This window comes from Drosophila mauritiana, chromosome 2R (genome assembly GCF_004382145.1).
Source record: "Drosophila mauritiana strain mau12 chromosome 2R, ASM438214v1, whole genome shotgun sequence".
Lineage (NCBI taxonomy): Eukaryota > Metazoa > Arthropoda > Insecta > Diptera > Drosophilidae > Drosophila > Drosophila mauritiana.
In genome coordinates, this window is record NC_046668.1 from 14,221,726 (window position 1) to 14,245,226 (window position 23,501).

At 45.3% G+C, this 23,501-nt stretch overlaps 4 protein-coding genes across 8 annotated transcripts; 2 read left to right on the forward strand and 2 right to left on the reverse strand.

The window, feature by feature from the left end:
• Positions 1-3,305: 3,305 nt before the first annotated feature.
• LOC117137723 (facilitated trehalose transporter Tret1) lies at positions 3,306-6,527 on the reverse strand. Of its 2 annotated transcripts, none has more exons than XM_033299296.1 (4): positions 6,320-6,527; positions 4,858-5,356; positions 4,478-4,786; positions 3,306-4,208 (listed from the first exon to the last, which is right to left on the reverse strand). In XM_033299296.1, the coding sequence occupies exons 2-4, from the start codon at positions 5,318-5,320 to the stop codon at positions 3,412-3,414; spliced, it is 1,569 nt and encodes a 522-aa protein (XP_033155187.1). In that variant the 5' UTR covers positions 5,321-5,356; positions 6,320-6,527; the 3' UTR covers positions 3,306-3,411. The 2 variants fall into 2 exon arrangements, with proteins under 2 accessions (XP_033155187.1, XP_033155188.1); XM_033299297.1 differs by lacking the exon at positions 6,320-6,527 and adding an exon at positions 6,101-6,303.
• A 2,201-nt stretch (positions 6,528-8,728) lies between these two features.
• Positions 8,729-13,705, forward strand: LOC117136622 (protein N-terminal glutamine amidohydrolase). The gene is made up of 5 exons (XM_033297610.1): positions 8,729-8,812; positions 11,547-11,700; positions 11,791-11,939; positions 12,004-12,128; positions 12,187-13,705. The coding sequence occupies exons 1-5, from the start codon at positions 8,754-8,756 to the stop codon at positions 12,315-12,317; spliced, it is 618 nt and encodes a 205-aa protein (XP_033153501.1). The 5' UTR covers positions 8,729-8,753; the 3' UTR covers positions 12,318-13,705.
• Positions 13,706-15,031: 1,326 nt separating this feature from the next.
• On the forward strand, positions 15,032-17,216 carry LOC117137322. Its single transcript, XM_033298710.1, has 4 exons — positions 15,032-15,226; positions 15,754-15,867; positions 15,928-16,541; positions 16,612-17,216. Exons 1-4 carry the CDS (start codon positions 15,055-15,057, stop codon positions 16,837-16,839), a joined length of 1,128 nt encoding a protein of 375 aa, XP_033154601.1. The 5' UTR covers positions 15,032-15,054; the 3' UTR covers positions 16,840-17,216.
• A 6-nt stretch (positions 17,217-17,222) lies between these two features.
• Positions 17,223-22,238, reverse strand: LOC117137321 (glycerol-3-phosphate dehydrogenase, mitochondrial). 4 transcript variants are annotated; one of them, XM_033298707.1, is made up of 8 exons: positions 22,166-22,238; positions 20,080-20,232; positions 19,856-20,009; positions 19,674-19,783; positions 19,486-19,598; positions 18,559-19,418; positions 17,644-18,347; positions 17,223-17,485 (listed from the first exon to the last, which is right to left on the reverse strand). In XM_033298707.1, the coding sequence occupies exons 2-8, from the start codon at positions 20,179-20,181 to the stop codon at positions 17,351-17,353; spliced, it is 2,178 nt and encodes a 725-aa protein (XP_033154598.1). In that variant the 5' UTR covers positions 20,182-20,232; positions 22,166-22,238; the 3' UTR covers positions 17,223-17,350. The 4 variants fall into 4 exon arrangements, with proteins under 4 accessions (XP_033154598.1, XP_033154600.1, XP_033154597.1 ...); XM_033298709.1 differs by lacking the exon at positions 22,166-22,238 and adding an exon at positions 21,382-21,503 and having other exon boundaries at positions 20,080-20,201; XM_033298706.1 differs by lacking the exon at positions 22,166-22,238 and adding an exon at positions 21,382-21,503.
• Positions 22,239-23,501: the final 1,263 nt, after the last annotated feature.

Below are 23,501 nucleotides of genomic sequence, written 5' to 3' on the forward strand. Positions count from 1 at the left end.
GATCGATGTGCGATGATCGGTTTTTGGGAGTGTGTATATTTTATACCAGGTAACTGGCAAGCGAAAAGGGTATGTCATGTTTATTTAGAGTTATGATACAGCAGCAAAATCTGACACATATTATGAACAATTTTCATAGCAATATAAATCTTTGAATATATATTAATTCAAACAAACAAAATTTAATCTTTTATTTAAAATGTTTAATTAAAATAAATTACTTTTGCTCTGCAAAAACCAATCGTTGAAGATTAAAATATTCTAGTTGACCTTTAAAAGCAGTTTCTTAGACTTTATAAAAGTGCTATTTTAAACTGTGAAACAAACGACTTAAGCTAAGTTGTTGCTCAATATTGTGAACCATAAAATTCCGCTAAAGTGTAACACTACCAGGTACTCACCAGTCTACAAATTTGCGATACTTACTTTACGCCGAACTTGCAGCTGCTGAGACCCCAGATCCGCAGATACCGCGGACCTCCAATCGATCCCCTTTTGGCGTACTTGTAATTTGCTGACGAGCTGGGTGCTCAAGGTGTGCAATCAGCCCCAGTGATCAGGCGAAGGGTTAGGGCTTAATGCTCGCAGTGGATCCTGGATAAAAGTGCAGTGCTGTTAAAAATTATAACTACATTAAGTGCAGCAACAAATTGCAGACACTTGGGGCGTTTTAACAATGTCATTTACAGTGAAGGGGGAGGTGGTGCTGGCCGCTAAGGGGTAGATCAAGAGATCAGGACCCACCCAAGTGCCCAAAAGAGGACTGCGACACCCGAGCCAACCATAAATTACCCGTTTAATGGACTCGACGCATTGTCGCTGCGAACAAAGCGCTACAAAGCGGTTATAGTCATAGTTTTGGGACTGTGCCCGAGCGAGCGGTTGTGGTGCTGATTTTCTAATTTATTGCCTTATAAACATAATCACATTCGAATCAAAACAAAACAAAGCCGCCACCCCGAACACGCGTCCCGCTGCGTTCAGTGAGGATAATGATGACAGATCCGAAAAGCCAGCAATGGGATGATCGTCAAGGATGCCCAGGATGATCACACCACCATCCCGATGCGGTTTACACATCGCTGAATAGCCGGCTACCCCTGCCCATGGCATATCCATGAGCATGAATCCTCGGAAAACCGCACAGATTGCCGTTGTTTTCGAGTTATGCATATGTCACTGCGGTTGGGAATGGTACTGCACCCCACTCCACTCCACCGATTGTCCAATTCCTTGTTGGCACAGCAATTGTTACGTGCCATTAACTGCTGACGTATCTATGCGCCAGCCGATAATTGATGCGTCCAAGTGCGAAATTCACGGCAGGTGTTGTTTGGATTACCACGAGAGCGAAATCTGGAAGGGATCGAGAGCTCGAGCTCGGAAGGTTGGGCCGCGCATCGCCAGCGGAAACTTTAATGTTCGCACATTTGCAGCTCATCAATTTTCGGCATTATCCCGTCCAGCATCAGTTCATTCAACCTTTCCTCCTGCCATGTCCATGTCCATGTTAGCGCCGTCTTGTTGACTTAATCGCCCCAAAACAATTTGTGCGTTTTTCGGCTGCTCCGCTTCTGACATGGCCTAAACGCTTGTCGCCTAATGACGGGGCAGCTCCAACCGGAGATGGCTGCACCTCGAGCTGCTCGTCCTGACCAGGCATCTACAGATGATGGCGGTGGAGGGGAAGGTGGAGCTGCTGCCTGCCTGGTGCCCGCTGCCCACCGCATTATTAAGCCATAAAATTGAAAACTTATTATAATTACATAAACGTACGCCTCGACGCCTCAAGCAAACCACGTGATGCACCGAGAAAAACATTAAATTCTAACTTAGCGATGTTTTTGTAGCAGCTACTTGTGGAGTTAAAGGCTATTCTAGATCTGTTGTATATAGTCATATATAGTCATATGTCCAGGTCCGGCCGTAAAATGTTCGAGAGCTGGCAAGTTCCGGTTTCTCCAAGTTACGTCTGCTTTTATCATTTTATCATTTTAGAATTATATCTTTATTCGTAATATATGTAATAAACGAAATGTTACATTTCAACAATTTCCCATCTATAGTTCTCACAAGTGATTACATTTTGAAATGCTTGTTGCTCTTTGTAGACACAGTTTTTCTGCGAGTGTTGATATGTGAATCGGTTTGAGGAAAGAGAGTGGCAGGAACTGGAAGGCGGATGCCTGTGCAGAATGCGCTTTTAACGCGCTCCTTGCAGCAAGTTCGAATTTCGAGGCACACGCATCGCAAAGAATCTGCCGAAACTCCTGCTCGTTAACGAGCAAAGCAGAACAGATTTTTCATCATTTCTTGAGTGCCCGTGGCATAATGGATGGCTCGTTTTTCGGGCCCAGTCTGCAGCAAGTTGTCCGCAGCCGTCGTCATTATCGACATTACCATTACCATTAACATTACCATAAAGCAGATCGGCACTTAATTGCTAGCAATTGAATCTGCTACGCTTTAATTAATTACCAGCCAAAAGCTTAAACATAAACATTTCAATTGGGAGGCACACGTCGAAGCAGACTGGTTTACAAAATGCTGAAAGCTCACCTCGATTTCAACGTTCTTGAAACTATTTATGAATACTTTTCTTTTCCTAGCTAATTAAAATGTTGTATTCGTTTCTGTGTAAATCGGACGCGCCTACAAAAGTTTGCATACTCGTTTAGTCTTAATATGGAAATCGAAATCACACAGTCAGCTACGCTTTGTATTTATCTCTCATTCGCACTCAAGTTGATTTCCATTCTCCGTCTCTTCGATCGTGAAACAAATGACGTTGGACACGAACTTGACTTTCGCAGAGAGCAGCGTTCTGATTGAGTTCCGTGTATGATTGAGAGTTTAGATTGAGACGAAATAGGAATGCGTGCTACTAATTCGTATAGAGAGAGCAGGTGCTTGAAAATATCGGGGTGCTAAGGTGAGTGAATGAGTGAGAATGTGTTTGTGAGCAGGTAAAATTGCCTACCAGTCTCTTATCAGCGAACGGCCCTCGTTTGGGTTGACTTAATCTACTTGATTCCACGCCGCTTACTCAAAGTAAACAAAATATACTCAAGGAATGCTACACTTAATATTATCTATTAAAATACAAACGAGAATTAATTTCGAGTTGGTAACATAATCTAATGTTATGTCAGCAAACATTTTCTATATTTATAATGGTAAAACATTCATCTGATGCGTTTATTTAGAATTAATTTAATAGCTTATATATAAGAATCTTAAACGTTTATTTGTTGATTCTTATGATGTTTTAGCCTAGCACCAATGGAAAATTCAGCTGTTCATCATTCTTTGTTAAAAACTTATTTTTATTATTGTCTGGTTGCTTATTGTCTATCACAGTACTAAGCACTTCACGGGATCTACTTAAGTTAGTTCATCTCATTCGAAAAACTATTCCTCGGGCTTTCGAACAAAAACCTCCTTCATTTCCACATCAGCCTGGTTTTGGGACTTGCGACTGCGACCCGATCGGAACTGCTCCTCGATCTCCAACAGCGTTCGACGACGTGTCTCTGGGAGGGCGAGATAAACGAATATCAGGGCAAACAGAGCCATGACCCCGAAAATGATGAAGCAGTTCGACATTCCCAGGTATTCCTTGATGCCGGGATAGGTCTTCAGGACCACGAACGAGATGAACATGCCCACGGCCACGGTGAGTCCTGAAGCGGGCCCTCGAACCTTTTGCGGAAAAAGCTCGGAGATCATAAAGAATGGCAGGGTGTAAAGACCCAGAGTGCTCAGCACAATGAAGCCCACAATGGCTATCACCGGGAGATATGGGACTTCCGTGAGGAACTCGATTTGGCTGTGTCCCGCCAAAAGGAACATGCACACGGACATGCCCAAGGTGGAGATAATCCCTGCCCTTCGGCGACCCCACAACTCGAGGATGTATCCCATGGGGCACGTGGTGATCAAGCGAGCCAAACCAATGAGCACGGCGCACATGAAGGGATCGATTTCGATGCCCGCCTCCAGGGAAATTTGCACGGCGAAGACGATGACCACAAAGATTCCGGTTAGCTGCTGGAAGGCAAACAAACTCATCAGGATGACCAATGGCTTGTAGACCTCCGGCTCGCGCAGATTCCGCCAAAAGGACTCCTTCACCGCGGCGTTCCTCTGCTGCAGGGATTTCTGCAGAAGCTGGAACTCTTCGAGCACTTGGGGATGTGTGATTTCATCTGTGAGAACAATAAAAACATTATAGAATCCGTTCTAAATGGTATATTAATCTTCAATTGAAATGACTTTAGGCGGGAACTCCAAGCACTCGAGCGATTTCAATTTTATACGTGGTCATAATTTGATCGCGCGATTTGATAAAAGGCTCTACTTGACTTTGATTTGTTTTGCCATTCAACAAGTCATTAAAAAAGTATCCCCCTTAGGAACGTAATAAATATTCCACAGGCATTATCTTGTTTCCCATCAACGTCAGCAGAGAACTCACCCGATTTGCTGAATCCACGGAAGTAGTTAAGTGATCTCTTCGCCTCCGTTACACGCTTCTTGGACAGAAGCCAGCAATGACTTTCCGGAAGTGGCAGCACGCAGAGCAGTGCCACCAACTGGTAGCCACAGCAGATGAGGGCAATCAGTCGGAAATCATCGCGGATGCAGTAACCGATCCCGTAGAGAATCGTTATGCCACCGGCCACTGAAATGGATGTGCCCAGTATAAGACTGCCCCTCGTCTTGGGCACACTGATCTCGGCTGCATAGACTCCTGGTGGCGCACTGGCCAGTCCCATACCAACACCTGTAAATATTCAAGCATCAAATGATACTCTTTCTACAGAGGTAATAATTGTTAACGGATGTTAGACTTACCCAGCATAAATCGTGAGACAATGAGTTGCAAAAAGAAGGCATTTTGGTCGCTCCCACTGGGTGTGGCCAGCAGAATCCACGCAATAATAGTCAGTACATTGAGCACGATCAGGGATCTCTTCCTTCCAATCCTGTCAAGCAAGAAACCGGACAGCAAGCCGCCCAGAGGAGCGGACAGAGCGTTGACCGATGCAAACCAGGAAGCCTGCGAATCGTTCAGATGCACTGGCTCCGTGGTGTCCTTCAGCTGATGCAGAGTGGCGGTGGGCATGGCCAGGGTCATACCCGTTGAGAAGACACCAACGTTGGCCAGGATAACAGCGATCACTTGTCGCCGCACTGCCCTTGTCTGTTCGCCAGGCGGAGGAGTCTTCAGCGGTCGATCCAGTCCCGAAACGATCCTGGCCTGCTTACCATTGGATTCGCTGCCATTTTGATTGAGGTTCCGATGCTGCTCATCCATTTTGTTTGTTGGCCGGCAAGATTTGGCTTATCTCAGCTGAAAGAGAGGAAACTTTCAATGGGGAATATTTTGAATTCTTTTACCCCGGCCATTTGCTGGCATTCTCACGGTGGGAAAACACTTCCTGCTCAGATAACTGGCCCTAAGCGAATTATTATGGTTCACGCCCTAACAAAGGCTAATGCAAATTTGCCTCGAAATGCCGTAGTTGCGGGAAAGGCAAACAAACAATTCATCATTTTTGATTACTCATTCGTTGCTTGTCTTTTGCATAAAGCTTAGTTTTTACAAGACTAGTATAAACTTTAGGGCTTATTATTTAACTAGCTCAACTGCTTTATAACTTTATAACTAAACAATAGATTACGGCCAGACTTCTCGCGCAATATAATCAAAAGTAACTAAAGACACCGGCTAATTAGATTTTAAGTCACAAAACGACATGGTAACCCAAAAACAAACTAGTATTATGCAAACATATCAAAGAACAATGAGTATGCATAACTATTAAACATATATTTAGTTTATTATCACTGGATGTATGATTACAAAAGCGTGAGCATCATCCGATGATAAGAAAATAAACTTGTTCTCCTATTGGAACATAACCGGATTACACCCACGTTTAATCGAATCCAACATTCACGTGTGTTCTAGAAGGGTATTCGTCGGTTCGGTGCGTCCATCTAACGTCCCTCTTCTGTTTTCTTGTTTATTACTTTTATAATTGTGCCTCGAAGATGGCCTTGCCATCGGCAGCTATGTAGCTAAAACCCGTACCAACAAATAGAAGTGTAGCCGATAAGAAGTGCGGCGATTGTTGACCCTGCTCCCGCGATGTCCACTGGGGATGGAAAGTGGGACTGGGCCACAGCTGATGGGGGCTGTGTGATCGTTTGTTTGTGGATCGCAAGTCTGGGGCGCGATGCTTTGATCAATCGATGCCAATTACGATTCAATGAATCCGCATGGCAAACAATTTCATTCGGGAACACTTACTTCTGTATGGAGATCTTTCGGTTGGATGACTGGATTTCACTGGATGCTCGAGAACCTGCTGCCCAAAAATCCACGAGGCTGGGGAAAACAGGTTCTGCGACGCTCACCAAAAAAGATGTCGTGACTCGAGGTGTGGATCCACGAGCTTAAGTCTGAAATGCTACAACACGCTGCGGATCAGAGCGGAGCGAACCCGTCGACGGTAAAGCGCTGGAGCCAACTGAATGCCGCTTGCCACGTTGGAGTCCCCAAACTATACGGATTTCATCGCCGCGCTCTCTCTCACGAACACAGACAGGCGATAAAGCGGCATAGAGTGCTGGTGGAATACTGCCATCTAGGAACGTCATCCGGCCGATAGATTTGCCTTTATGTGTGTCATGATCGGTTTGATCGGTGATAATGAACACTGCTGATCGGTCTGGACTTCTGAATGGGCAAAGGGTTGACAATATGCCGATGCACTTTGTCCTTATCGGCTTGTTGGGCACGAAACATTAAGTAACCATTAAACAGACCATAGGCTGGCGATGGGTCATTTGTGGCCAATCTGGGTGGGTTAAGTCAACCTGCCATATATATAGTACAGATATTATGCCGCTTATCAGTTTCGCCGATTAACTCGCGGTGCGTTCGTCGCCTGGGTGTGTAGGAAGTGTTCTCAAGAGGCATTTACAATGACACAACAGACTGCGCAGATTTCAGATTTATCTTATCGAACGAAAGGTCTTTCGTCTTGCCTGCCGCAATATTTGTCAAGTGCCGTAAAAATGAGACAATACTAATTGGCTATGCCAAATTGCGTGCCATCAATTGGGCATTAGCAATCACGTGTGATTAGATAGCGATTATTGACGGAGGTGTTAGCAACAAATATTTGCTAGTGGCATCTAAAGTGTTTCAAAAAACCGTTAGCTGTAGCAATTACCTGCTGTCAGCTAGCTCGGAGCTTCACAGCAGTGAGCAGCTCACAGCGTGCGTCATAGCTAAAAGCTTTTGTGCGTATGCGATGGGCATCATTGTTCGCTCAATCGGATTCTGATTGATTAATTTCTAGTAAGAATAAATGCTTATTGGAAAATAAAAGCTTGGAATTTTCTTATATTTAAATTGGTTAAGAAAATACTTTTTTTTATTTAAAATTATTATCATGCTTTTCTATTTTAACAAGAGTAAAACAGTTAAGCACTTTATAATATCTATTTTATATTTACATTTCTTTAAATTTATTTAGTAATTTTAAGACGCCCTTTAGTTTATATTTGTACATGTATTGCTTCTGCTAAGCATTACTCTTTTTAAATCTTCAAACTGTTTCTTACGCTTTTCAAATCGCGCGCGCTTTTACTTTCGGCTCAGTGGAAACCAGAACTTGTTCATTTTTCACATCAAACACGGAACTTGTGCTGGAATTGTGGCGCTCGCCAACGTGGGTCACACTGTGCGAACTCGGGAACGCGTACACAACACACGGAGCGGAGTGTGCCGAGCAAAAAAAAAGAAAAGAAAAAAAAAAAAGCGGAAAAGCCACCACCAGAGCGTGGAAGGGAAAACGAAAAGCTGATAGAGGCGCCCACGAAAATCGCACGCAGGTTGCAGCCTCCAAGGATTCCTGTGCCCAGACCAACGTCTGGCTAAGATCGAACTACAAGCATAGTGTTCCGCCGAGATACAAGCTCCACGGGTCGCTGAGTGCGTGTTGCCCCAGGCTCAGTCACCTGGTCAGGCCGCCACATCCTCGCCCGCTCGCCCGCTGCAGTGCAACAGAAAAATCTGCGGGGGATGAGCGCGTTTGTTTTTGGTCAGGTGTGCGATCCCGAAACGAGTGAAAAGGAGCTGCAAGGCAGCAGGCTGGGATAAAAGCTCCAGCATCCTTAGCTCCTTGGCTCCTTAGCATAATTTAATTCGCAAAAATCGAAACGAAACCAAACGAAACGAAACGAAAGCGAGAAATCGGCTCCTTTGCGAGAGAGCCCCAGTGTATGTGTATGTGTATGTGACGGTGTGTGAGTGAGCAGCATCCTGGAAGCCAGAAAAAGACAGGAGAAATAACAAAAATATAAAAACATAGCAGAGGGGCCATCATCGCATCGCAGCCTCCCTGGGAATGGAGGAATGTCGCTGAGCAGGTGCCAGTGCCACGAGCAGGATCGGGATAAGGATTAGCCAGCGTCCACCATTCACCGATGCCACCGCATAGACGTAGATACAGATTACAGATACGGATACACACACCCTGCTTTTGTCCAGGCAGCGGCGCATAATGCAGTGATTATATACTGCTCCGCTCAGGTCTCGTGCAATCTCCCAGTCCCCAGTGACAATTAGCTCCATCTCCGTCTCCATATCCATATCCCAAGGATACCCGCACCCACAACAACAGCCGCAATACCAATAGAAGCGACCAGCATCGCAGATCCCGAAGCGCATCAAGATGACCACGGACTTCCTCTTCCCCAAAATAGCGGACTGCTCCTACGTGTCCTGTTACTGGTGAGTATATGACCATTCATGCCCATACCCATACCCATGCCCATGGGCAGGAACAAAAGCAACAGCCAACGACAAACGAAAACAAGAACAAGAACAAGAGCACCGCACGGAGATGGAAAACTTTTTCATTAGGCAGCCGAAATCATTCACCCAGCCTTCAGCACCTGAATATTAACACGCTGGTAGCGCAGCTCATGGCCATGATATGTAGGCTACCTCCCAGGGGAGCTCCAAAGCTGCGGAGAATACGCCTGAGCCTAATAAACTGAGCACAGTGGTCGCTCGCTAGGTGGGATGTTTCATCAGGTTCTTCCATTCGATCTAGAAGAAGTTACATGCGGAGTCTTCTGACTATATGTAGTTGAATATCTCAAATGCTATCGTAAGAAAACTCAGACCAAATATGCTAAAGAAATACGCTAATATTAAATAAAATACACTAATAAGTTATATTTGCAATGCATAATCAAAAAATGAATTAGCTCTTTCCAAACTTGTTTATATTAATAATTAATCTCAAAGATAAAATGTGCTATAATGTCTAATTTCTTTAATATTTGAACACAGCCTGTGAATAGTATATAGTATCTTGTTGAATTAGCCCTGCAAATTGTTTGTACCTAAAGTTAAACTCGGTTACCTTAGCGAGCGACCACTGTTTATAGCATTAAGCGAACTTAGTGCCCGATGCAAATGATACCCGCTGCCTTGCCCACTTGTGTGAATGATTATCTCATGCCTGCCTGGCCAGTCCCGGCGGACGAGCGTTTCTTCTTTTAATTATGTATATTTTATTTTTGTGCGTTATCTCTTTTGGCAACAACATTCGCCGCTCGGCGCTGCCATGTCCTTCGTCCTGTGCCGCCTCCTTTTCGGATGGTTTTCATTATTCCATCGCTTATTTGGTGGCTCCACCTCCTCCTCGGTCGTCGGCGTGCTCCGCTTTGCATTCAAATTCGCTCATTACCCACCCACTCCTGTGCGTCCTGCGACTCCGCATCCGTGCGCCGCCTCCCTTCTACCGCTGGCTTCCCGAATTCGAATCCTGCTTCTGAGAATCCTGATGCGGCGCCGTTTGGCGCTGCGCAGCTCTAGAAATTAGGTCAAACGGTCATGTCTGCCAACAAGAAAAGCGTGCCACTGTGTTGGTGCTCGCTGTATCTGTGTGAGTGTGCGGTAGGACGGGCGCAGGATGGGGGTTCGTTTTTATGGCCACATGCGAGAGGCGCGTTTCGACTATAAAACAAACGACCGACCAACAACAAAAACATTCGAAAAACCAAAGCAAAAATTAAACAATATACATATGTATGTACACACTATAATACTTCATACTATACATACATACATATATGTACTTATGTGCTATGTGGCATTTTCCTGTGTTGATGCAATATTTAAAATGCTAATTGCAAAAATGGCGGCAATGGCGGCGACGAGAACTAAGTAATGGCAACTTGGCAGGCGGTCCCCCGATGAATTGGCGGCGGGGACTTGTTTATCCTGGCGCGTGATATGAGTTTTATGTTCTGCCACCCACACACACGAATGTAAAAAAAAAGCGGCGAAAAATAACAAGTAAAAGGCGCAGAACATAAAAAAGTTTTTACACACGCATACCCATTTACATGGCCAGATAAAATGTCGTTGCGTTCTCTGACCTCATACCACCCAACTTTCAGCCTTCTAACCGCCCATCCGGCCAGCACCCTCCCCCTTCTCCCGCAGGACATGTTCATTGATTAATTCGCAACTGCTCGCGCACTCACATTTGCACTCAGATTCATCTCTCCTTCCAGGGAAACTCTGGAAAACCCACCGCTCTCGTTTGCCTCGCTTTCCTCGGCATATAAACCACAGCAGCGCCATCTGTGGGTCGCGTGTTGCAGCGGCTCGCAAGTTTCAGACACTGTCCTTTGGCATTTCCGCCAATGCGCACTCATTAATAGATAGTTTGAAAACATTATTTAAAGAAATTTTATTGTGCATATTATTAGGAATTTGTTGGCTTCTGAGGTCTTTAAAATTCCAGCCGAAATATCCTTTTATTGCCTTCTTATCTAAAGTATTCACAGGTAAAATGGCAATGGCGCGATTTCTTTCTGTGTGGGTTTGAGCAAGTCACTCAAATTGGGCCTTGGCTTAAACCAGCCCACCACCAACAGAACCCCTGCCTTTCCGGCACTTTGAAGCAATCTCAGCCTGGCGGCATTAATAACGCCAGCTCACGATATTGCCGGGAGCCACTTTCAGTCTCGACTTTTGACCGCGCCACTTGAGTGGGCTGTGCCACCTGCCTCTTGCCTCCTTCCACGCGAACAATTCAGAGCACCCAATCCACCACCCCCTCGAGTCCTTGTTATACCTGTTACTGTTGATATGGCTGCCTTTGTTGTGCCACCTAGTTTAATGCCCCACTCACATGCACCTGAGGCCGCCAACATGCGAGCAACATTGTGTGGCAGCCGAATTGATTGGAATTTATTCGAAAGAGCCATAAACATTCAACTGGCAAGAGTCACGGGCCAAGAGTCAGCCGCGTGCCAAGCAAAATCGATTATTATAATGCCAACGAGGCGGCCTGTCGCTGATAAAGATTAGCATCAGTTAAGCCACTTGACATTTCGTGCAGGGATTAGCCCCGAACTGGAACTCGGACTGTGACTGGGACTTAATCTCGCTCTTAGGCATCTTGCATCTATCGATTAGTAAGCCCCTTGCTTTTCCCCTGCAGCGAGGAGAACGTGTGGAAGCTCTGCGAGCAGGTGAAGCGGACGCGGCCGGAGGAGCTGTCCAAGTGCTACGCCGTCTTCGTCTCCAACGAGGGTCGCACCGTGCCCCTGTGGCGCCAGAAAGCAGGACGCGGCGACGATCAAGTTGTGATATGGGTAAGTGGATGATCATAACGTAGCAATCTGAATGCTGCATGATTTATTCTGTATTTCATCTACAAATTATGGAATCTCGTTGTCTTTTAGGACTACCACGTCTTCTTCATACACAATCCCTTGCTGAATCGCTGTTTGGTGTTCGATCTGGACACCACACTGCCCTTTCCCACATATTTTCACAAGTACGTGACGGAGACGTTCCGCTCCGATCTGGCCCTGCGTCCGGAGCACCACAGGTGAGCCACTTTTTAAGGATGCCGAAGAGAGCGTGATCATCAGTTTTGTGTTTTTGTTAAGCAGATTCTTTAGAGTCATACCCGCAGACACATATCTCATTGAGTTCTCGTCGGATCGGCGTCACATGCGTCGACCGGATGGCAGTTGGATCAAGCCACCGCCCTCCTATCCACCTATACTCTCCAATTGTAAGTATTTAGGTTAAACTTTTTTGGTTGTGTCACTAATATGCATTTCTCCCAATAGCGAATATGCACTGTCTAGGAGACTTTATCTGCATGAGTGCAGGAAAAGGTCCAGGAGCAGTCTACAGCCTGTCGGAGTTCGTGCAAAACTTCTACAAGTCGCCACATGTGATGGCGCAGAACAACAAGTAGATGGAGGGCCAGAGGATCCTGGATAGGGGATCTAGAGTGCCGGATCGTGCATTCGATGCATCCAACAGCCCACAGATGCAGTACGCATCCAACAACTCAACCACATCCAAATGCAAATACAAATCCGTATCGAAATCGTTTTGTCGTTGTCGTTACCAGACAGTTAATTACCAATTGCATACATATACATACATACATATACACGCGAACATATAAATATATTTATGATAATGTATTTTTGTATTCAGGTTAACAGAGATCAAGTGCAGAAGAGGGTTAAAACGCTGGCGCCACGCAGCTCTTGGCGTTCATATGCATTAAACTTCAATTCTAAAGAAATTATAAATCTAATTATACATTTTTTATTGTACGCATTGTATTGTATTTTATAAAGCAACCACCACACATACATATATGATAGCCTAGGGCAGAGACGACATTTTTATTCGTTATATCCTCCGTGTACTTTTTGTAACTCTAAGCCTAAGCAAAATGGAAAAGCACCAAGGCGGCCGGTGGAAATCTGATCGGATATGCGCCGTTCCACCATACATATGGACGTGGATCTACTACCACTTTGCATACTACGCTACGCTCTCGTTTATGTAACTCCATTTTTGGCTAGGCTCAAAGCTAACCCACGCCTAACTGTAACTTACACTCTACTCAAAACTCACGTTAGCCTCGTCTCCAAGCGAAATTGAATTCGAATTCGAATTCGAGGCGGATAATTGCATTAAAGCTTGTTAACTTGTTTTATCGTACTTACACTAATTACGTACTCGTACCGCAATTATAATTGTAATTCGAATATTATCTACTTTGTATACAACGGAAAGCAAATCGATGCTAATCGAATCGAATCGATGATAATACTAATAATGTATTGTATTGTATTGTATGTTTGTATCTAGCTAGTTTTTGTACGGTTTGTATGCCCGAGGATCCCCAGCCGAATCCACATTAGAGTACCCACACCCGATCCGGAAATACGAACCCCGCTTAGCGTTGATTTCGATATACTTATCGTATCGTTTCCCCTTCGATTAATGACTTGTGACGCGCAAAGACTGATTCATTATACGCCCTACGGTAGCTGCAGCTCCTCTTCAAAAGCCTCCTCCTGTTTTATAAATTCCCAGTCCCTCGAGTGTCCCTGTAGACTTTTTTCGATTGTTTATTGTTCGGCTTCCAACCTTTAGACTCGGATTAGTTAACGAAACTCGCATTTATTTATGATTCTGGCTCACACATTGATTTTTGATTCGTATAGAGAGGTTTTTACTCGATTTGTACTTGTATGTGGTATACCATGAAGACATTTAAATATCTAGATCATAAACGAGAATGTATAAAAATAAATGCTGTGCAAAAGTCTCAAAGTTAAACCTAAACTCTTAATTATACAACTATAGCAAACAACCAAAAACTCGAAACGTTTCTCAATGTTCTTAAAGTATCTGCAATTAGATAGATACTTATATTTATGAGTTGTATTTATCGATGGCAATCTTTCGTCCATCGACAATTGTTTATCGCTAAAAGGAACACCAAGCAAGCGATTGCATTATGTGTGTAAAAATCAATTATAATTAGACACATAGATAGAGCATACTTATCGTGCAACTAAGCATATGCGCCACTCTTTTTCTCTTCCAATTTTCTACTACCACCCGATAACATGGCATATTAACAATATTGGGCATCTTGCGCAAAATATAGATATTTAACGGGCAGATATATATATAGCTATAAGCTAATCATTAAGTTTTGGCGCCAGCGTGAAAACTGAGCGTCTTTTTACTCTTTTTTACATAAGTATTTATATTTAACTGAACAAAATCACAACTGAGCATAAACGCAAACAATGGTAACCCGCAGCCGCCTTTGACTCAGATGCATCTGAAAGCAAAGGGAAGTCAACCTCCGATAGCAGGCCAGGTCAGGACAGAGTACCACTTCATCTTCCTCCTCCATCCGGAATCCGCTTTCAAACCCGTTAGCTGCAAGTGGTTTCAAATCCATGGGTTGTTCTTCGTAAACCCTCCAAAATGCCTCCCGCACACATTAGTTGAGAACTAAGATTACGACAGATTCCTTGCTTTATTGGCCTAAGCCTTTGTTAATCTATTTAACTATCGATTATCTAACGTACCAACTATCGATCGAACTTTTGATTGTTATTGTAAAATATTTTTGCAATTCCCTAGTATTTATACGTGAATACATAAAGCAAGCTAGCAAAACCAATGTCAAACCAAGTGTAATAACAACATTCAATTTATGGATCAATGAATTATGATTGTTCTCTCAATTCTGCAAATGTGAAGCGCTAATGGAAAATCAATATGAATACCACATAAATTAAAAATACCGATCAATAAAATATTCTTGAAATTGCATTTTAAACAAAGCGTTTTATTCATTCTTTTCCCGTTGCTTTCTTTCATTGTTTTTAGGGAAATTAACAAGACTAATTAATATATGATTGATCAATATATATCATATATCGAGATCCTGCCTTCCTAGTGCACCCTTCCTTATGCCTGTTACATAGTTTTTAACGAATCTATATCTTTTTAACGAATTTATATCTTTGATATAAATATCAAAAAAATATTGTGCAGAAGTGGAGACGTGACAGTTTTGGTAGATTTGTGGGCATTGGAATTGAGCGGCGTCCATGTCTTCGATCAGATATCATTCGTCCGCGTTCGACGACGGAAGCTTTTCAGTTATGGCGAGGAATTTGGAAAATATGGTCAATCAGGCCAATGCCCAATACGTTAAAATTGATAAGGACCGCGAGCCGTACACCGTCCACTACAACGCTTTGAGGGATAAGGTGTACTCGGAGTGGAAGGAATCAGGAGTTCTAGGCACGTTGCTAAAGGGAAGCACACTTTGCGGTATGTGATGCTCGCCTACTGGCCCTCCATTCTCCATTGTCAAGTGTAATGTGTGAAAAAACGAAAGTGTCTGTGTAAGCAAAGTCAATACCGGCAATAAAAACCTACATTTCGAAAGCGTAATGTGTAATGTGTGTCTGATGTCACTGATTAGCTGCGATAAGAAATAGCGTACCGAAACTGCAACCGGAAAGTGCGTATTCCATTATTATTATTCATTTACGTCAGCACAACCCATAATAGTATTACACTTTCTTCATATTTCGATTTCCATTGATCTGTTTATTCCTATTTCACGTACTTACATCTTAGATGATCGAGACTCTTACCTTCCTATTACAAACAAACAAATACAATACAATGATACTCAAGATAATCAACTGTTTTGAGTATTAGGTTTTTCAGACTTACGTTGTTTCCTAGAATACAAACTGTATCGAAATCCTTCAGTAAATAAAGTTTACGTACTACTCAACTTTGCTGGTTGATAGAATCATTAATTGCAAGAAATACTATACACTGTCTAGGTGGATATGGCGATAAGCTCAAGGTATCAATGCCCGATGAGTTCGACTTGTTGATCCATCTGGTGTTTCCCGAAAATGACAAAATCATTGTCAAGGCCGATGCGAGTAAGAAAGGTGAGATGAATACTTAGATACAATTTTACTCGTTTAGTGGAACAATGCCATTTTGGATAGGCAATGTCATTCTGGACATGACCAAGGTGATGGAGATTATCGGGAGTCAGGAGCACAACAAGTCAGTGTTTGATCTCCTCCAGAAAATCGTGAACAAGAAAAATCAGCTGCTGGAGGACAAGCTGAACAGCTTACTACAGAGCATAATGACCCAGACGCTCAACAAAATGGGCAATCAGATCGAGGTGGCAGGCAGGATCTCGCACCTTGAATACAAAAAGTGCGGCCCCGCTCACACGATCTTTGTGAAGGGTCCTTGCAAGTACTCCGTGGACTTTGTTCCAGCCATCAGGCTTTCAGCAGCACAAGTGGTCTTGGCTCCCGAGCAAAGGAGACATTTTGGTGACACGCTCTACTGGGATGCCATACCGAAGCCCATGAAGCCAGCCAAAACTGATAACGCATCCTTCAGGGCCTCCTTTTATGAGGCAGAGCGCAGTCTGCTCCTCGGGAAGCAGTTCCTCAAGCCCGCCATCCGCCTGCTGAAGCAGAACCGAAATGTAAAAAATAAGGCCAACCTGAAGAGCTACCACATCAAGACTTTATTTCTGTGGCAGGTTGTCCAACAGGATGTCAGTTACTGGAGTAATTCACCAAAAGATATATTTATTGAGGTGAATAATAAAAACAATTTCGTATACTGATGATTGTGTGATGTCCACTGCTGACGTTCTATCATTACAGATGTTGGGCAAGTTGGCGGACTCCCTGGCCTTGACGCCGAGGAAGGGCAAGCTGCCCTTTTTCTGGGACCCCAAACTAGACATGTTTGCCGAGTTAAGCGACTCCCAGCGAACGGATTTGTTCAACCACTTCAGGAAATGCGAGTACACCTTCCGCAAAGACAATGGAAATTTGAATGACTGCACCGAAAACAATGTGCACAGCTCCTTCAGTATGAACACCACATAAAATTTCAAATTGTAACAATTGTTATTAAAGATTAATAAACAAAGTGGCCGCATGCTCCGATCCTCAACCTAAAGCAAATACAAAACCTAATGAACAAGAGAAGCCTTTGGAGGGTGCCACCTGAAATGTGAAGTCGAAGGCACCCAACATCACTGCTTATGAAAAGAAGCCTGCTGTTTGAAAGCAAACAAATCCAAATCCCACTGAGCAGGAGAAGCTTGACCTAACCAAGCGGATGGTCAAACGAAAAACGCAGCAGAAGCAAGAAAAACAGAAGCGTACCGATCAAATTAACTTCAATCCAGATGCGAATGGTACGGAGCCCAAGACGAAGGCCGACCCAGGCTCATTTACTCATTTAGGGGGAAGTGTTGGCGGTCATCTGTGAGTTGAAAGAGTTTTATTAACAGCAAAATGAAAATAAGTTTGATCTTAAACGTTCGATCTTAAGTCTAGTCCTTGCCTCCGATGGCCGGGTGATGTGGTCGTCGTTGTTAAGTCGCTGGTGCTCTTACAGGCCGCCTCCGGATCGGTCCACGCTGATCTTCTGCTTCAGATTGGCCGCCTCGTGCTTCTGCTCCTCCAGCTCCGCCATGCGCGCAAATCGGGAGTAGGCCACGTCGCCCGTTTTGATGGCCGACATCATCTGGAATTTTCAATGAATTTCAATTGTGTACGTGTAACTTTTTTGCCAATTTGGTAAACCCAAAAATGTACTTTGTGCCATTAAATAGACGTTTTGGTCCTGTGAATGCTTCCCAAGTTTCCCAAGCTGTGAGATATTCTATTATAACCCTAGCTCACCTGAAGGTATTCGTCCAGTTCCACCTGGCCGTTCATGTTGGTATCGATCTCGCGCAGGATTTCGTGCAGCTGCTCGCCGGAGACGTCGCCATCGCCGAAGCTCTTGAGAGCGCGACGGATATCGTTTATGGAAACGTAGCCCTTCTTGTCCTTGTCGATCAGCTGGAAGCGCTTGATGTACGTCTGGATCTCCTCCTTGGACAGCTTGATGGGTATGCGCTCCTTGGAGGTGCGGTTCACTGAGTGTCCCATCTCGTTGGCCAGGAACTCGGTGGCGTGCTTGATCTGGCGCTCCTTCTCGTCCTTGGACCAGCCCAGCTCCTCGCCCATGATGTCAACGATCACTGGCAGCGCCTCCTGGGCCGCCTGCACATTGAGGAAGGCCAGTCGCAGGCGACGGGCAATCATATCGACGGCGGTACAGGCGTACTCTCGCACTCCGTACCGGATCTCGGCATCGATGTATGGGAACTCGGGGTGGATGCGGTTGCCAATGATGGGCCAACGCTTGCCGGTCAACGAAGCCATTTTGGACACGGCGAAGGCGCGGTCACCGTACGACTTGGCCAGATGCTGGGCCACCTCGCACTCGAGTCCGAAGTCCTGCACCAGACGGATGTACATGGTCGGGGTCCAGCCCTGGCCGCCTTCGATCTTCAGATAGGAGGTGACTGCCTCGGCGCGCTCTGGCTTTAAGTTGCAGGCTGCAATTTAAACATACGTGGATAGCATAATTGCAAAGTTAGGGCATGATATGATTACAACCGATTATAAAGAAATCAACTGATACCTTATCTTAGTTCCTATTTTATGGTATCAGAGTTAAAAATGAGTAAGACAGACATCTTTATCTATTTCCGGCACACTGGACAGCCATCTTAAAATTAGTCAAGTCAAGTGAACTAGAGGACTCACCCTTGATTGCCGCGTCGATGGTGTGCTCGGCCATGGCCCTGTAGGTGGTCCACTTGCCGCCAGCGATGGTGATGAGATTGGAGGGGCTGACGTGGACGATGTGGTTGCGGGCCAGGGACTGGGTGTCGTCCTTGTTGGGATCGGAGACCAGTGGGCGGATGCCGCTCCAGGCGGAGAGCACATCGCCACGGCGCACCTCCACGTCCGCATTCAGATAGTTCTTGATCTCGCTGAGGATGAACTGGATCTCGTCCTCGGTGGGCGTTGGGTTGTGGGTGATTTCGCAGGGCAGGTCGGTGGTGCCGGCAATCGTCTGCCTCTGCCAGGGCAGGAAGAAGATGACGCGGCCGTCGGAGGTGGAGGGATCCAGCAGACCCATCTGATCGGGGCTATAGTAGCCAGGCAGTACGATATGAACTCCGGAACTGGGGCAGCAGATGCTCTTCACCGTGGGGTTGTCCATCTTGCGGATGGAGTCCGTGAAGGGACCGGCGGCATTAACAATGCACTTGGCCTTCACGGTGAACTCCTTGCCGGAAATATGGTCCTTGACCTTGGCTCCGCACAGCACCTGTTTGCCAGTGCCGTCGTCCTTCTTCAGCAGCTCCTTCACCTCCACGTGATTGCACACAGTGGCACCGTGACGAGCGGCAGTCAGCGCCACCGCCAGACACATCCTGGCATCATCCTGCTGGCCATCATAGTAGACGATGGCGCCGCACAACTTGTCCTTCTTGAGCATGGGGAACAGTTCGAGGGCATCCTTCTTGGAGAGGTAGTACGAGCTCTTCACATTGCGATCGCCGGCCACCAGATCGTAGGCCTTAATGCCCACCCAGTAGTAGGGAACCTGCCACCATCTAAAGATGCAGGATTATCTGGTTAGCAAAATCACAGATATGGAGCAGAGGTAATGTTTCAATTTACGTGTAAACTGGCAGCATGATGGGCAGAGGGTGGGTCAAGTGGGGCGCCGATTCGAGCATGGTGGCGCGCTCAGCCAGCGCCTCCTTCACCATGCGGTACTGCTCTAGATCAAGCTAAGATGGCAGTCGATAGTTAGCACTCTACAATGGGGGATGTTCTAGCCGAAGGTCTAGAGTTTGATAACTTACGCCCAAAATGGCCTTCTGCAGGTATCGCACACCGCCATGGATTAGCTTCGTGGAGCGCGAAGAGGTTCCGCTGGCAAAGTCATCCAGCTCCACCAGGGCGGTCTTAAGACCTTTAATGGAAAGAAAGGACAAAGCGTTTGTTAAAAGGCAGTTCCAGGTGGAAAGAATCCTCTTCCACTTACCCCTTGTGACCGAGTCGAGAGCACATCCGGCTCCCGTGGCTCCTCCGCCGATGATCAGCACGTCGAACTCTTCGCCGCTCATCAAGGATTTGATCTGATCCGCTCGCGGGGGAAGCGTGCGCTTCCTTTTCGGTGGCACGGTGGCATTGTTAACCTGGTCGAGGGATACGGGATTGAAATAGAGTGATTTACGTGCATTTAGAGGACATTCAAGGACTACGTACCACATGGGGGGTGTTCCAGCGGTCCAGGGTGTACGAGGCCAGAACCGAACCCACACAGGCGCTGGCGGCTGTTACGCCGAACTTGAACATTCGCGAGGTCATCTCGGTGATCTCTCACGAAACTATATTGAAACGATCGAGTATTATATTGTGCTGCAAAGGTACAAAGCATTCGCCATCAATTTAACTTATTTTTAGTGCGCCCCAGCTGATAAGTATGCAATAAAAACGAACACGGATGATGTCCGCAGATGGCACAGATTCAAATTCCTGACTTGGTGAGATACCAATTCGTTAGTTTACAAAAGGGTGGAACTTTTTCATTCGGGATACTAATTATTGTCCTTTTGAATGTTATATTCATATCAAGATTTTCAGGATTCTTATATTAAAACTCTTTTTAAATATTGTTTTTAAACAATGTCCCCAAATATTGCACAATTACTATTATTACACATACATTTTTTCAAAAATGAAACCACTTGTATGAAAATAACTTTGATGGAATGTTAAGGAGTTGAATAATTAGCTCTGTAGGAAGGATTCCATATTTGTGAGCACTATAAAAGAGGCACTATTCACTGTTTCCACTTTTGATATTGTCGTGACACAACTAGTTGCGAATCTCCCACTTAAAACTTGTTTTACAAATATCTCTCTTCGGTCTTTGGGAATTTGATGATATCACAAACACCATAAAATCTGGCATTAAACAGCAAATTAAGTTCCGAATTATTTTGCGCTCTCTCTCATTTGCTCTCTCGTTTATATATCCAATGGCTCTCTGGCGCGCTTTTTTACAGCTGATGCGAGCTTTTGCGTAAAGCTTGTGGCCAACTATCGTTCTATAGGAATCCGAATGTGTGTTAAATCAATACTGCGGCGGCCAGATAAAGATACAGATACGAAACTTGGGATCCGGAATACTGGACACAAAACAGAACGTAATCCGCACAGCTGCGTGCTGGACGCACTATTTGAGTGACTCCAAACCGATTCGTTGCGATTCGAGCCAATCCCAATCCAACCCGATTCGAGTAGAATCGTGACCATGTTTACCTTTGCGCCACAGCAACAGACTGAATGCGAAACACAGAAAAGCCGAAGTCACCCGATTTCCGACCAGCGAGAATTAGAATGAGTATGCCAATGGCAATGCGAACGGAACGATTTTAGCGGCGGCCGTAATGGCATGTGAAAATGATTACATCAGAGTTTGAGTCACTTTTCCGCGACACTCGCCGTCGTTTCGCCGCTACCCGCATCCGCACTCGGCCAAGGCAAATCGGTTATTGAGCTCACCTAGTGCTCTGGATGCTATCTGATCCGATTCCGAATCCGAATTCGATTCCGGGCCTGGAACTGATGACCTGAGAACTGGTAGCGAGTCTCGTCCGTTTGGTTCGCCAGTTGCTGTTGCTCTGCGAAAACTGCACTGCATGCAGCTTTTTTTTCCGCTCGAGAAAACTTTTGCTGCACTTCGTCGTGGCTCGTGCTCGGCGCCATCAGCTGTTGGGCCACGCCCTCCCACCCATCCGCCCCGTTTTGGCCCGGCTAATTGGCGAATTGGCAGATCTCAAGATGCTAGCTAGACTCTCGTGCTGCAGCAGCTACTTGTTCTCGATTTTGCTTTTTTGCATGAGATGTGTAGGAGATGCTCAACTAAATTTCAAGCGCAAAGTGTCACGACAATATCCTTCGTTTCAAAATGCATATGTGATATATCCATTCAATTAGTTTTGATTTAAGTATCAAGTGGTTTTGAATATCGTGCTTTTTTATTTTGTTTGCAAACAATAGTTTTTAAGGCTTAACCAGCCTTAATTCAATTTAATCCTTAATCACTTCACCATAAATAAATGTAGTTAAATGTAGGCAATTATGTCAGCACCGCCAAAAATTTGCCATTTCAACACTTTGTACACATGCCGTATTTTATTTTGGAATGTGTTATCCAAGAATGCGATAAGCATTAGTTTTTTATACAAGTTTATTCTGTGTCACAAATTGTTTCATCGAATCTTAAGCAAACTACCCGACGGATATATGTATGTAGCTATAGACCGATCTCTATATAGGCGGCTACCTCGTTTTTGGCACCTGCGAGATGCGCCCACGTTGTGTTCGGAGCGAATTTGTTCTGTAACTGGCGGCGGACGGGCAGCGTATCTGATATTTTTATTGTTTCGCGCTCTTCGCTCGGCAGATTCAGATTATTCAATTATGCGGCGAGTGCTGCTGATAGAAACGCGGGCCAACAAGGCTGCTCTTCCGTGAATTTCCACGGCGCGACATCGAAATCGATTGGGGAACTAACCGCCTGATAAGAGAGGCCATTTCACAAGTGCCTCACGCGTTTCGAGGGCACCCGGCTTATGAATGAATCACATATGTATGGATACGAACGGTCCACGGGGCGTATAAATCTGTAGTATCTTTTTTGCGAGGGGGGTTAGGCACATTTGACTGTGCTCTCGATCGGATGACTGGCTGACTGGCTGCCTGATTCCGCAGACAGAGAGCAGACGGAGCAGAAGACTCAAGTACGGACGCACGCGTCATCGTACACGAGATGGCCTGGGTTAGGTAGGTCAGTTTCACTTGCGCAATTGGGCAAGAACTTTCCATCGCTATTTATATATATATGGGCGGCCAGACCCGCCGATTTGGCGATCGGGATCCTACGAGCAGCAGTGCTAAGTACAGACCTACAAACGACCTTGGCATTCCCAAATTAAAACGTCTGGCTAATTGTGCCGAAAGCGCACTTATCACGCCGCCTGTAACTGATACAAAGTATCCAACGTCTTTGTTGGAGCAGCGACGGAGCACCTAACACGCATCCGCGGCGTGCAGAGCGCTCCGCCCACGCTGGAATATAATATTATAGTATTTGCACAAATGCCAGCGAAAGACGTCGCGGTAGACGTATTGCTACACATATGTATGCCATATAGTATACATAGTGTATATATTTTAAAGATCGTCGGCGTCGCCAGTCGACGTATCTCTATCTGCCGATGTCGGCGACGACGCGTTGTTTGCTAGCACGTGAACATTATCAATGGACGCGGCGGACGTGGCGGGGTAATTTGACTTTGCCGCGACCAGAACAACAAATCAACCAGATAGGGTTGGGCCGGCACCAGTGGAGGTTCCTACGTGGAGCTTGCCCTCCACTGAAGGTGCCACTGCCTGACCCCCAAAAAGTATCCAGCATAATCACAAGCACAACTCGACGACTTTGGTATCCCCTATACCGATTGGATTACCTTAAAAGCATTTTATGAATAATACTTATTATACTCCATTACACAATCAACTGCACCACATTATCACTCAGAATATGCGATTCAATTCCATCACGATTACCTGACAATATGACTACCATTGAACTCGCTGAATCACTAAGTTATCACAAA